This window comes from Puccinia triticina, chromosome 4A, assembly GCF_026914185.1.
Source record: "Puccinia triticina chromosome 4A, complete sequence".
Classification (NCBI taxonomy): Eukaryota; Fungi; Basidiomycota; class Pucciniomycetes; order Pucciniales; family Pucciniaceae; genus Puccinia; species Puccinia triticina.
In genome coordinates, this window is record NC_070561.1 from 7962831 (window position 1) to 7976990 (window position 14160).

At 48.5% G+C, this 14160-nt stretch overlaps 2 protein-coding genes across 2 annotated transcripts; both read right to left on the reverse strand.

The window, feature by feature from the left end:
* Positions 1-2443: 2443 nt before the first annotated feature.
* PtA15_4A838 (uncharacterized protein) lies at positions 2444-3544 on the reverse strand (the record flags this gene model as incomplete). Its single annotated transcript, XM_053168763.1, has 5 exons — positions 2444-2862; positions 2927-2968; positions 3092-3168; positions 3241-3288; positions 3423-3544. 5 exons carry the CDS (start codon positions 3542-3544, stop codon positions 2444-2446), a joined length of 708 nt encoding a protein of 235 aa, XP_053019940.1.
* A 6678-nt stretch (positions 3545-10222) lies between these two features.
* PtA15_4A839 (uncharacterized protein) lies at positions 10223-11875 on the reverse strand (the record flags this gene model as incomplete). The annotated part of the gene is made up of 2 exons (XM_053168764.1): positions 10223-10392; positions 11683-11875. 2 exons carry the CDS (start codon positions 11873-11875, stop codon positions 10223-10225), a joined length of 363 nt encoding a protein of 120 aa, XP_053019941.1.
* Positions 11876-14160: the final 2285 nt, after the last annotated feature.

The window sequence follows — 14160 nt, forward strand, 5'->3', positions numbered from 1 at the left end:
TACCGCGTTTTCGAAAACATTACATTCGCCACATATGTGAGCCACGTGGAGGACCTTCCTTTCTTTCTTTTGCTTTAAACAGAGGATGGTGCGCGGAAATGCGCAGACTAGGGACAGTCTGCAAATGGTGGGCGGATGTGGTGATCAAACTGGTGGAGGCCGTGAAAAGGTGCAAAATCAAGAAATCACCCCCTCTCAGGATCATGATACACGGTTTCATCAAGCCCCGGCGTTTCAGGATCAAGACTCAGTCTGGCTCTCTTGGTTCCCCCTTCTATCCCCTTGTCTTTGTTGTTTCTCTCCTATTCTTTTTTTTCCAGTTTTTAGTTTCCTTGTTTTTGTTTCCTGTTTTTTCTTTTCTTTTCTTTTGTTTCTTTTTCTTCTTTGTTTTCTTTCTCTCTTTTGTTTCTCATTGGTGCGCGTTGGATGGGAGTGTAGGTGGTGGGTTGGATGTGTTTTGTTTCTTTCCTTTTGTTTGTTGTTTGGTGTTTCTGTTGTGTTGTGGTTTCTGCTCTTCTCCGTCTTTCCCGGTTGTAGCGCGCGCGCGGTGGGCACGAGGGCCTGTCGCGCAGCCTGTCGCAAGGTCTGTCACCGACCCTAAGCTTAAGTTCAGCAGAACTTGGAGGAGGGGTCGGCATGGTACCTCTTTCGGATCCAAGAAAAGTATCATCACGATTTTGGAGCTTATTTTTCTGTCTGAGTTTTTGAGATCCCGATACCCCTGAGTTTATCAATCCTGTCCGAGTTTCTTTTCCCGACGCACTTTGCGCATACTTCCAAACCTTTTCCCGCATATTTTCACAAAAGAACTCCCTAACCCCTTTCCTTCTCTTAAAACCTCAAACCGCCAAGGGGTATTCCATTCCCCTCGTCCTCTCAAAATCCCTACCTCCTAGCGCTATCTTTCTGATTCTACGACTCACATCCGGATCAACCACGAGGGCAGCTTTTTTTTTCTGCACCATCCCCTCAGCCCGCTGTCTACCGCGCACAGGTAGAAGCGCCATAGCGCGGAGCTGGACTCAAACTGAGCAGGCCAGAGCAGATTGGCTAGCAGGGGTGGTGATTGGGCAAAGCCATGGCAGCCAAAGCAGGCTACGTCAGTGTAAGTAGCTGGTGCAGAGGCAGCATGTGGGATCCTGAAATCATAGACTAGAAAGGGGTGTGGAAGCTAGGGAGAGAGGATTTCAACGGCGGGAAAAAGCAAGCGGCAGAGACGGCAGGAGTTAGCGTGAGAGCAGAGCTTGGCGGATGATGTGCGTGCGTGTGTATAGTGCTTGGCAGATGGCAAGTGTGCGTGTGTGAACGGAGTTGGTGGATGGCGGGCAGAGGATATCTTTAATTCTCATTTCTCTATAAAACTAGGGTGGGGGAGGGAGAATTCTGCCTCATACTCCCCACAGACTCTCCTTTGCGGTTTTACTTTACTTTGCAGACTTTCTTCCTTTTCTTACTTTGTGTGCGTTGCAGGGCGGAGGTTACTTTGCGGACTTGCTTTACCTGTGTTACGGGTGTGCTTTGCGGAAGCCTTGTGCTTGCTTTATGGCTTTTTTTCTTACGTTTTCACGGAGATTTGTGGCGGAGTTATTTTCTCTTATGCAACGGAGCTTTATTTTATGGTTTATGCTTTACTTGATTTACCTTGCTCTGTGGCCTACAACGCTTGTGGAGCTGTGTAGCGTATTTCTCCGGATCACCCGACTTTCTCCGGGATAACCTTGTGAAGGAGTGGTTGGGTCACTTTTGTGATGGTACCACTTTCTTCCACTACAGCAGCAATAATCTGGTATAGACTATGTACAAGGCTAAGATTCCCGTTGTTTTGGTTGAAGCATACTACACCTTATATATAAGCATACAGCTATCTCAACATGAGGGTAGCTCCATCCAAATCTTTTATACCAATGTTGCCGGGTCAACGACCTCCGTCGCCGCTCTTCTCTGCTAAAACCGCAGCAGTTTTATACACATTGTAGTGGAAACCCGCACTCAATTCAGCTCTTTGGGAAGAGGGAATTTTTTTGTTTGTAGCCTTGAGCGCACAAGATTCAGTAGTGATAAGCGCGCTTCCCGCTCAAAAAAAGTGAGAATTGTAGCTGGAACTTGTGCTTCAAGATATTACGTTGTAACGGGTGCGCGTGCTTTTATCTTTGATATCCAGATGAAAAAGAGGGAAAAAAACAAATCATAGAGTAGAGGGGGGGCTGCTTAGGGAAGGACTCCATTTTTTGGGGGTGGCATGGCAGGAAACTCACGAAGATTAGTGGGGATTGAACAAATGTTTTTGTTTTTTGCAAGAGAAGGAGCATAGGATGGGATGTATATCTCTATCAACAATTCTTTGCCGGACACAATCAACAATTCTTTGCCGGACACATGTTTAGATAAGAGATATCTTGTCTTGATAGAACCGAGGATTTGGATGAGGGCACATTGATCCAGCTCATTGTTTCTTTAAATCTTCGATTTTTTGGGCTCGCTCTGCCCACATGTGCAGTAAAATGTTCATGAGGTCTCGGACTCTCTCGTCTTTAATTTTTTCCATTCCGTGTTTATCCCACCATTTGATAATTAGCTGCTGGATTTCATCGCTAAATGGCTGTTCTTTTGGGGCGACATTTGCGGTCTTTGTAACATCGGCAAGTGCTTTGGCACAGAATGCAACCTTGAGTAGATCGGGTTCGCCTAAGTATGGGTCGTTCTTCGAAGCAATCTGTTCCATCACTTTCCCTATGTGTTTAACAATCTTCGACCGGCTCTGTCCGTAGTTGAACGCTTCACGCAGGGCGAGACTACGATTCACGGATTGAGAATTCTTAATGGATTCGGGCATGGCTATTTCCCCCCCCAAGTCGTCTGTCACTGATTATCGAATTCACGTCAGTCAAAGAGCAAAGCGAGATAGTTTTATCTTCAACAAACGTACCACCCTGTAGGTACGCTTGGGTGGAGACGGTATCAGTATCATCTGAGTTGGCCAAAGTACGTCGTGAGTTTTTTTTTTCAAACATTATGTCAGCTGTGCTCATGATTTCTTTTGACAATAAAATCTATTAGCGATTAATGGAGAGTGAGTGGGTGACTTGCAGACCATGCTCAGGAAACCTTGCACTGGGTCCACTTTGGCTTTCAGTTTCAGGCTTTTCACTCCTGTCGAGCTCGATGCACCTGTAAAACCATTTATCCATGAGATGGAAACCCCTCCAATTCATCGATCATGTTGAGCACTTTTTGGCTCACCTTTGTTGTTCCGTGGATTTCTTCTGGACGGTGAACCCGGTGTGTTGTCTGGGAAGATTGAAAAACGTGAGTCACAGTCAGTGCAGTCCAAGGGCTAATGAAGTGCACGGTTTGGGGGCTTGTTTGCAATTCTTCTTTGCTATGAAGTGGGGAACAGAAACACACCGCTCCGCTTAAAGGACCTCGCTAGAAAACTCTTGCTTGAAGCACAAGATAGATCTTCCGCCGAGCGTAGCTGGTAAGCCCGAACGTGAAAGAGATGGGCAAGTAGAAGGACGCAGGGCAGGAAATAAATCGAGTTCATCGGGTGCTTGATTCACTCGGCTTGGGTTTTGAAAAGAGGGGGTACGTGTCTGGAGGATGGGTTGCGCCCTGGCGGTCGTCAGGTATCTTTTATAGAAAACCCCCAGACCACCTACCCCAGCGCTGTCTGACATCGAGTTCGCCCTTGGACTGTATCCGAAGATGCCTCTGAAACTGTCGAAACATCGCGGTATGTATACGGGTGGACTTGGTGTTCCAGCCTTCGTATCCGTTAAGGTGCCCCAGTTTCACCTGCCAACCTGGAAGGAAGACGGCCCCTCATGAAAGCATTAGCCCAGCTCCGTCGCCGAAAACAGCCGACGAGATCCTTGTCAGCCGCCTCGATTGGACGTGGGCCTCTTCAACTAGTGAGGCCTAAATATGTATGAAGCCGAGACGAAAGATGATTAGATCAAGACCCTAGATTTCCTCTTTGGATTTCCTCTTCTGACATGCCATTCTCCCACTGGACATTGCTTTTCAGCTCTCCAAACCTGGCAGGATTGCAGACTAATGATTTAGGCCTCCTGAAAAAGTGGATACGACTGCCCAACACGTTAGGAAGTCGGGCGGGGCTGGTCGTAGCCTGACGAGGGGCTCTCCCCAGCCCGGCGAGGCCAGCTATAGCCCAGACGACACGTGCACGGCATCATGACACGTGCAGGCGATTATGGAGATGAGGGAAACGAATCTGGGCTTCCTCGGTGGATTGCCTCGAGCCTTGACTCGACTACACGGCGGGCGCGTTTCGCCGTCAAGAGGACAGAGATTTCCCGTACTCGGGACTCTGTTTGACCCACCAGTGGTTGACGACATCATGGCGGGGCGCACGATGTCTGCCAAAGAGCTGGCAGGCACACCGGTCGGATGGCCGGTGTAATAGCAGTGCCAATGCCAGCAAGCAGATTGTCCATCCGACCTGGGCCGTGTTGAAGACGACAACATGTGTGGCATTGCGACCAGCCCACCACGCCATAACTTTGTACACCGAACCAACCAGGTCGGCCCTTGAGGCGGCAGAATGCTGGCTTTCAGACCCGGGTGGGCCGCCGGCCCGATTGGCAATATTATTGATAGACAGCAACAATATTTACATTAGCAGAATGGTTTTGTTTCAAGAATTAAACAAGGAACAAGATATATGTACACCGAGCTGATACAACCACAAACATGTCACACAGACTACTATTACAATGATTTGAGCTGATTATCCGCACAAGGGAGGAGCGATGGAGAGAGGAGCGAGGGAGAGAGGAGCAATGGAGAGAGGAGAGAGGAGCGAGGGAGAGAGGAGCAATGGAGAGAGGAGCGAGGGAGAGAGGGGGAAGGAGCGAGGGAGGGAGGGGGGGAGGAGTAAGGAAGGGAGGATGGAGGAGCGAAGGAAGGAGGAGGAGCAAGGAAGGGAGCTGGATGGAGGAGCGAGGAAGGGAGGCGGATGGGGTAGATGATGAGGGGGGACTTGAGACTGGCTCTCAAAGTCAAGAATTTCTGAAGCAGGTGACGTCACCCCCGCTGTTCAAAGTTGCCCCAAGGACTTGTGCACAGGACCGACCGCCATCTGCCCGGGAAACTGACCGAGTTGAGCAGCTCCCAACAGAGGTCTGGAATCATGTCCGATAATATCTGGTCATGATGCCGGTCCCTAGCGAAGCGGACGTGGTTTTGCCGGGGTCGGGTCCGACCTCACGTCCTGGCCGTCAGAGATGGGGCAGCGCGTCGTCTGCAGGGCCCTGATCAGGCAATTTGCCGTCATCTGGGGACATTTCGGCGTCAATCCGGCCCGCCCGTCGGCTGGACGAGCTGGATCATCCTCGATCGCTCCCGCCGTGTAGGAGAGAGAAATGAGTTCGATTTATTTCCTGTACAGCATCCGGGAAGGTGTGGGGGTTCAGGCGTAAACCCATGAACTCAGGGTTTTCGCAGGAGCCTGAGCCGCGCGTGAACACCCACTACTCCGGAGAAAAAACTGCTGCAGGCGCGAACGCCACAAAAATCGTTACTCACTCTCTGCCCCCTCTTCCGCGACGGTGTGAAGGACTGCCCGTGAGCAGGATAGCTCGCCCCCCGTCTAAATGCCTGATGTACAGTTTCTAGCACCTGGACAACCAAGTGTGCAGATGTCTGGTACCGTCCTTTCCAGGGTGTGGCGCAGTGACACCCCGCCGACCCAAGAGCTATGCCCAAGAATGCGAGGTCGGCCGATGTCCGCGGGGGACGACGACAGCGCTGCCAAAACCGCGCAAGGTGCCCGCCTTCTACCCGCCCAGAATCACCAGGTCGGCCGGGGAAGGAGTGCGCTGGCAAGACCGTTGAGGAAAAACACTGCCATCTAGTCGGCAGTATGGTTTACGGACATGTCGGCAAGACCCGAGGCAACAGAGGGAAAGCAAAAGCGGTCATAGATTGCGCGTGAGATGGATAAACTAGGAGTGGGGTCCGGCAATGTACGGGCGGCGCGGAAAAAGTATGAAAACGGAGACAAAGGACCGTGGCCCCGGGAGCCTGTTCCCGGCCACGTGAGGTTTCTGTATCCCCCTGGATAGCCCGTCCGCGACGTTATCCTTGGAAACGACCCTCTTGGGTGTCACATCTAGTTGTACCTGCACAAGGAGATCTTGTATGATCTTCCATTCCTCGTTGACATTCACGTCCCGCGATTTCCTGGATGTTAGCACGTTTTTGGTGATAGTGTTATCGGTCCAAACTACGTAATTCGTTCCCTTCACAACCCAGCCCATTTCCTGGAGCATGAGGATCCCAACGCGGATGGCGACCGTCTCCGCCCACACGATGTTTTGGCGGGGCTTTGGACCCTCCCAGTCTTCCTTGAAGCGTATAAGTTGGCTCCAGCGGTGACCAACCAGAACCCCAACGCCAAAACTGGTTGAGGCGTTGCCTACCCAGTTAATTTCGATTTCCTCTGGAATAGGGATCAGACGGGTTCGCGAGAAATTGCTCAGGGTGGTCAGCCAGAACCGCAAATCTGTGTCGACGTCCGATGGGAGGGTGCGGGCGGCCCAAAACCGCTTCCATTGGGTCAGCCACCTGTACAGACCTCAAAGGTAGCAGCAAAGTTGGGGGAGTACGTATGACACGTGATTCAGCCTGCCTGCCAAAACCTCAACTTCATTGTACCTGAAGACGGCCTCTGGTGCTAGAAAAGATTTGAGTTGGCTGATCTGTTCGGCTAGCCTCTTCTCTGGTAAACGGACCGTCCCGTTGGCCCCGTTCCAGATGAAGCCGATATACTTCTGCTCGTCTGCGAACTCCGCACACTTGTACTTGTTCGTTGCCACTCCTAGAGCTAAAGACCGACCTACCACCTCCATGATGGTACAGGTCGAGACCGGGCTTTTGACAAATAGATTGTCGTCGACCCACCTGTTGAGTTGTCTGTTAGTCTGCTACCATGATGTATCACCACAGTATGGAGGGCTGTTGGATTGACCCATGAGCACTACCAACCAACCACCCAGCTGCAACGGTGGGCCGCTACGCTAAACTATCCGTAGCGTGCGCTATCCGCTAGTTTAGCGTTGCGTAGTTCCTGACACATTGCCGTTAGTTGTAGCGCCCGCTACGGGCCGCTACGCTACGCTAACGGGCGCTAACAGCGCTATCAGCTTTTTTAGCGGTTGAATAGCACTGCTAGCGCTGATAGCGGCGATAGAGGCCCTGTAGTTTCAAGGGGTGCCTGTTAGCGGTAGCGGGCAATCACTGCCCGCTAACGGAAAACCCTGTCATTTGTAGTTTAGATCCGCTACGCTGCGCTGAACTACGGACTAAATGTAGCGTAGCGGCCCACCGTTGCCAGCTGGCAGCCACAAGCGTCTGTAGCCTACACTACAGGCAGACAGCTGTCGCTCCCGCGCGCAGCGTCACCTAATTTTGGTGGCCGCAGTCACTGCAAAGGTGACGCTGCGTGCGGGAACGTCACCTGTTTGCCTGTAGTGCTAGTTGGTAAAGGCAGCACTCTAGTATGTGTCTCAGCATAGCTGAGGTCGTGAGTTTGACTCTCACCAGACACATCTTCATTTTACAGTCTCTACACCACCGAAAAATCTTGGTGATGTCAAGCTCAAATTCCATCAGCCTCTTCCATGCGTCTGCCGGTTTCCCAAACTAACCACAGCCTGCAACCCCGCCGAACGCTATGCGCGGTCCAAATACAAGTCCCCTTCTAGGTCCTTCACCATCAGGAAAGGCCATTGGTTCGGGTTTGTCGGGATCTGCCGGTACCCTTTTTCCCAGTCAAAAATGGCGAGTTTAAACGGGCCCGGATTCCCTTTAAAAAAGCTGGCGACCACCCTGAAGTTGTCCCATGTTGTTTTGAAATCTAGTTTGTTGACAAAAGAATTCACTGAAGGTGTTCCGTCGACGTCCCTTGGAAAGGAAAGGTCGTTGATAGGTCACATTTTGCCGTCTGCGTTCACAACCGAGCCAAGCGGGCTTGTCCTGAAAAAGGGGAAAATCCTCGCCACCTCTTCATGGCGAAAAGGACCAAACATCCGCCTGGCAGCAACCTCCTCCGCAATCGACTTCTGGATCTTGTCTTTCACCTCCACTGCAGAAGTGTGATTATCTGGGGTGAACCACTTCAGAGAACCCATGGAATGAGGGGGGATCCCTTGATCAAAACCAGATTTAAAACCACTGATGATGTCGCTTAACTCAGGCAAAATTCCGGCCCTGTCTAGAGCGCGCTCCCACTCTGACGCGTCCATCTTGCATGACACCGTCAAAGGCCAGCTTGTGTCTTGCACGATTCCCGTGTTTTTTGGGGCCGTTGACGGCACGCTTGCTTGATTTTCAACGGGATAGCGTGTGTGTTGCTTCTCAACAAAACCGGGAACAAAGTTGGAACCGTTGTATCCCCTGTTGCGCTTCTTCTGCTCAAAGGTGCTGTACGGAGTGAACTGGTTTAATCGTATTTGGTAACTGGTCTGCCTGTTGCCATCACCAAAGAAACCTTTGTTTCTACCCAGAGGGTTCGGACGCCTGAAATCCGGATGCGGCTGAGCGTCGTAATACGGAGTCTGATTGTGATGACCTGTACATTGGAGTATGATGGGGGTAGAATTGATTGTAGTGATTGGAGGTCTGACTATTCACTTGCCGGTTGAAAGAAGGCTGGTACTGATAAATCGGAGTGTTGTTGGGCGCCCCGACACTGGTATCCAGGTCCACACCCGCGAACTCTTGTCCCGGAGCGTACTTATTTTCTTTCCAACCTGACTCACCAAAGCTCCTCACAGTGGTGTAGCATTCTACCACCACCATTGTCTGTCGTACCGTAATATCCTGCACTGCTGATCCTGCGTTGGAGGCAATCCTATGCGTGAATGGTGACATGCAAATGGCCATGTCGTAACGGAAAGCAGTCATGAAACCATAACTGCTATCAGCTATGGCGTCACAGTTCTCCTTATGTGTGAGAAGCTTGGCCGCAAACAAGCCCATGTCGTACACTTCTCGCAGAGTTTGCTAGAAGTTCCTGTGATTGATGTTCCACTCCGTCCTGGTTAGCATCCATTCTGATGTTTATGCCAATCCCTTATATGCTCTTTCCGAATCTCCAGTTTTGACATGCTTCATCGCTATGTGGGCTTGGATAGCTCTCCTCTTCCATTCATTATTAAAAATGGTCAAAGTTAACGGTGACCTCAACGCCTCTATATTCTCATCAAAAAAGGGTGTAAATCTTACATCGTGATGTGACGAGACTGCCTCGACGGCGTAGACTAGTGCTCTGATTCCATCTTCACATCTTTCGCGAACATCCTTGGTTCGACGGTCAATAAAACTGGAGTTGCTGAGACTTTTCTCACAAGAGCTGGCTTCTGCACCGGTTCGCCAGTTGTTCCTAAAGCGTTTGCCAGGAGCTTGGCCATTATGGTGTCGCCTGACGCCTGAGCTTCTTTGAGTTTTGTCCACATATGCATCCTCTTGTCTTCCGAGTCATCAACAATCTCAATCGTGGGTGGAATGTTAGTTGCCTTGAGCACCTCCAACACAACCTTTTGAAGTCGTCCCAGGTCGTTTTGAAAAGGTCCTTGTTGACAAAGGAATTTACCGACGGTGTCTCTTTATTGTTCCGCGGGAAAGACAAATCGTTGATTGGTCTCATTTTCCCATCGGCATTCACGACTGATCCAAGCGGGCTCGTCCTGAAGAAGGGAAAATTTTTTGATATGTCTTTGTGAGAAACTGGACCGAACATTTGTTTCGCTTTTCCTTCTTCTGCAATTGAATTCTGAATTTTCGTCTTGGCGTCAATAGTGGAGCTGTGGTTTTCTGGGGTGAACCATCTTAGATTCCCTATCTTGTGTAATGGAATTCCTTGGTCAAACCCGCCTTCAAAACCGGAGATTATTTCATTTAATTCTGGCAACAGACCTGCAGCATTCAGCGCGCGTCTCCATTCCGGCACATTCATCTCACATGAAACAGCCAATGGCCGATGAATTTCTCCTCTATAACAAACCCGTTCAGGAAGTAAAATTGCAGAGAAAGTACGAACACAAAGATGACAACGTAAGCGTCAATTCACAAAGACGAGTAAAGGATCCACTCAAAGAGTAAAATAGACAAAAGGATACATGAAGATGCATGGGACCAAGCCTGATATTCCTGAAATGGAAAGCATCATGCTACGGTAAAGTACAGAGCAAGAAGCAACCTACTTCTTCTTGTTGCCAGAACCACTTTGATGGTTGTAGTCGGCGACTTGGCCTCTTGTTTGAGGATAGCCACCCGCTTTTGATTGCCGTTTATCAACATATCCGTCTACGAAGTTTGCTCCTTGGTATCCTCTGACCCGTTTCTTTGGCTCGCCTTGATACGGCATTGCTGGGCCGTTTGGATTGTAGTTCGGTCCAAAACGAATGTAGTCAGAAGCAAAACCCCTTTGCCGTCCTTCAGGCCCCAGTTGTTTAAAACCTTGATGTTGAGCGTCCAATGGATAACCTGAGTTATGTTGATAGTGTTGAGGTGCCCCGTATACCGGGGTGTGATAACAATCAAAACGATCAAAATTGTTGAAAACGACGGGTCGTCCTTGATTACGCTCCAAGGTTGCAAACACACCGATTTCGGGATCGGCATGAGCATACTTTTGTCCTGGTGCGTAATAGTTCTCCTTCCAGCCAGCTTCCCCAAAGGTCCTCACAGTAACATAACATTCTTCCACCAGGGTCTGCTGCCTGACCGAGATATCTTGGATGGCGGAACCTTCTTCAGAAGCGATCCGATGCGCGAACACGGTCATGTGAATTGCCATGTCGTAGCGCAACGCGGTCATGAAACCGTGACCACCAGCCACAATCGCATCACAGTGCTCTTTATGCACTAACAACCTGGCAGCAAATAGCTCCATGCCGTAAATGTCTCGCAACGTCAGATAAAAATTTTGATGATTGTTTGTCCAATCGGAGTGTGTTTGCATCCATTCGGAAGGGTAGGCTAAACCCTTATAAGCTTTTTCCAAATCAATCGATCTATTTGACTTCATGTTTATATGAGCATAAATCGCTCTCTTCTTCCATTCTGAAAAACCACAGTGAATAAGTAATATGCCTCCCCTCGGGATTTGACAATAAGGAATCTCACCATTATACAATATAGTTAGGGGCAAAGGTGCCCTTAAAGCTTTTATATTTTCATTGAAAAACGGGGTAAACCCCACATCGTGATGGCCTGAAACTGCGCCTATTGCGTGGACAAGTCCTAACTCTTTCTCGGCTTTGACCGTCTTTGCGAACATCCTTGGTTCCGCTGTTAAGAGCACCGGGGTGGCTGATACAGTTCTAGCAATACCTGGCTTGCCTGAGGCTCCGTCGTGTTGACCGGAGGCATTCATGAGATATTTTACCAAGATGTCGTCCCCAGCGTTCTGAGCCTCTTTTATTTTCGTCCAAATGTGGGCCCTCTCTCAATCAATCTTGTCAGATAACACAATGGCTGGAGGTGGGATGTTCGTCGTATTGATGATTGCTTCAACTCTAGATTTAGGCAATTTTGGGAACGAGGTAACCGCATCTAAATCTACTATATCTCCACCGCCTGGATATTGATAAAATCATGCGTGGCAAATGAGAATCAATATCTATGACTAATGTCCTCTGTAAACAGACTGCTCACTATTTGCCGGATCATCATCTTTGTCTGGAGACCCAGAATCTTCTTCCGCAGTCGCTGGTGCGGCTTGTTGAGTGATCGCTTTGACTACTGGAATACTTGGTGTTAACGACTCGGCTACCACTGCTTCTTCTCGGCGTGACCCCGCATCGACTCTTTTCGCCGCCACTGCTCTAGTCACGTTTTTCTCCACCATGATTATTGAATAAAGGTACCTGTCGACATATCATAAAGATGTTAGAGGTTTGTATATTTAAAACCCCACATCAAACAAGAAGGTATTCTTCCAAAGCTCACGAGTTGAAAAACTAGGTGAAATTGTTCAAGCAGCGATTGATCAAATATCCAAAGAATTGAATGAATGTCGACTTTGTACAACGTGAACACGTGCAGGTAGCAATGACTTAAACGACTTCCTGAATAAATTAATCAAGGAATAATCATAAAGATGGATGATTTTGTTTATCGTAAAGCTCAAAATTCATTTCTTAGACCTTACAAATGTTAACTCTCTTCTGGCCAAAATTAGCTTCTAGAGGATTGATTTTCACTTTATTAAAAAGGATTAAATTATGCGCAGCGCCTATAACGGGAGATAGACCGCTGAAGTTAACACCAGTCGATCTGGAGCTGATGATGATGAAAATCGTCTTTACGACTCGTGCTTACAATATGCAATCCTCAGGGCTGACACGCCTTGTGGAAGCTACTAAACTTTACTCGTTAGATGTCTTGGGGCGAATTGCCTGGAGACCGAGTAAGAAATCGAAACTAACCGATATGCTTGCCTTGGGGCGAATTGCCTGTAGACTAATTCAGAATTGACAGCGGATTGACTGATAACTTAAAGGAGGTTTTGCCGTGTGAATGATGAAAAATACGGGAAATGTTTATGAAAACGTGCAAAAATATTGCGGATATGGGGATGAAAGCCCTTTGACTCGCAAAGATGATTCCGGAATGCAAACCAATTGCAAAATAAAGCTAAATAACCCAAAGTTTGATAATGTTCTAAGTCGAAAGGTACTTGTTGCGTGAGAGATGTTGAGAGGTGTCGAAGAAGGGGATTACGGTGAGGATGGTAAAGGGATGGCAAAAAATAGAGTAAAGGATGTTGAACTTTAATAAGAGATGAACATTCTACCAAGGGTGGGCAGTTACGTTACGGTACGTTACGGAGGGCTAATTGGATACCGTAACTTTTTTTTAGTTATCCAAATTAGCCAATTGGGTAACGTAACATTTTTTTTGAGTAACGTAACGTAAAGTAACTTTTTTTATTTTTGAGTTTTGGAGGTTTTGGATAACGTAACTTTTTTGGGGTGGACCTTTTTTGTTCAATATTCTCAAAAAATGGGTCATTTGAATAATGAATTTAGCATAATGGTTAGTGCTTGCCACTTGTATGTTTTGCAACATGCAGGTTGCGGGTTCAATCCTCACTGTGTACCTTTTTTTTTCACCTGACACCCTGGGCAGAAACTGGCATCAGTGGCTGTTTTACATCAACTTGAGCCCAATACGTACTCATATTGAACAAAAAAACCCACAAATAGTTATTTCTCTTGGAAAGTTGCAGCAAAGTTACCCAAATTTGGGCAAAAACTGTAATGTAACCCATTTTGTTGAAAGCTTCTGGGTAACGTAACTAGAAAATAAACAGCCCTTTTTCTGCGGCAGATATCGTAACTAAAATCAAGGTATCTGTGACTACTGGGTAACGTAACTTTAAAAGTTACGTTACAGTTACGTTCCCAATTACGGGTAACGTAACGGCCCACCCTTGGTTCTACCGGTTGATGATGAAAGCTGTAGTATGATCTAAAATATGAGAAATTGTCAAGAATCTTAATCGGAGATGATAATGAAATGTCTGAAAAGGTGCTTGCAACTCTGCGGCGAGTGGCACTTGTGATCTATGGTGGAGGGGAGGAGACTGTAGCGGAGTGTTCTACGGCTCCTCTCCTCTCGGGGTTCATATATGGACCTCTGCCTCATGCGCATGGTGCAAAAGCTTTGGCCCGATCACACAGGTGCCACACGCTTAGCCGCCTTCATGGACAGGGGGGAACTCGTCGGTTCCCTCCTTGATCCCCTGCAACAAAAGACAGGAAAGGAACAACAATAGCGTGAAACCCTAGCGCAACAAAGTCCCACAGGGACTACTTGTTTAGCTACGTTGGCGTGAAACAAACTTAACATAAGCCCTTGTCCCTGCTGCGGCCGGGGGGGGGGGGGGGGCGCCCCCATTTGGCCTGGGAGAGATGCATAGCATCGAGATCTCTCCCGCAGGGAGAGGACTTACGACTAAAAAGCACATGTTGGCCTGAGAGAATCTGAAACTTTGGGTGGTGGCCAATGTCATCACCACCTACAGACCGGACTTTTTGACCAGTTCTTTTTTGGTCTTCATGATTTGAAGCTTGTATTTCTCTTAACTAAACTGTCTACTCAAATTCTTGGCAATCCATCCCCCTCATG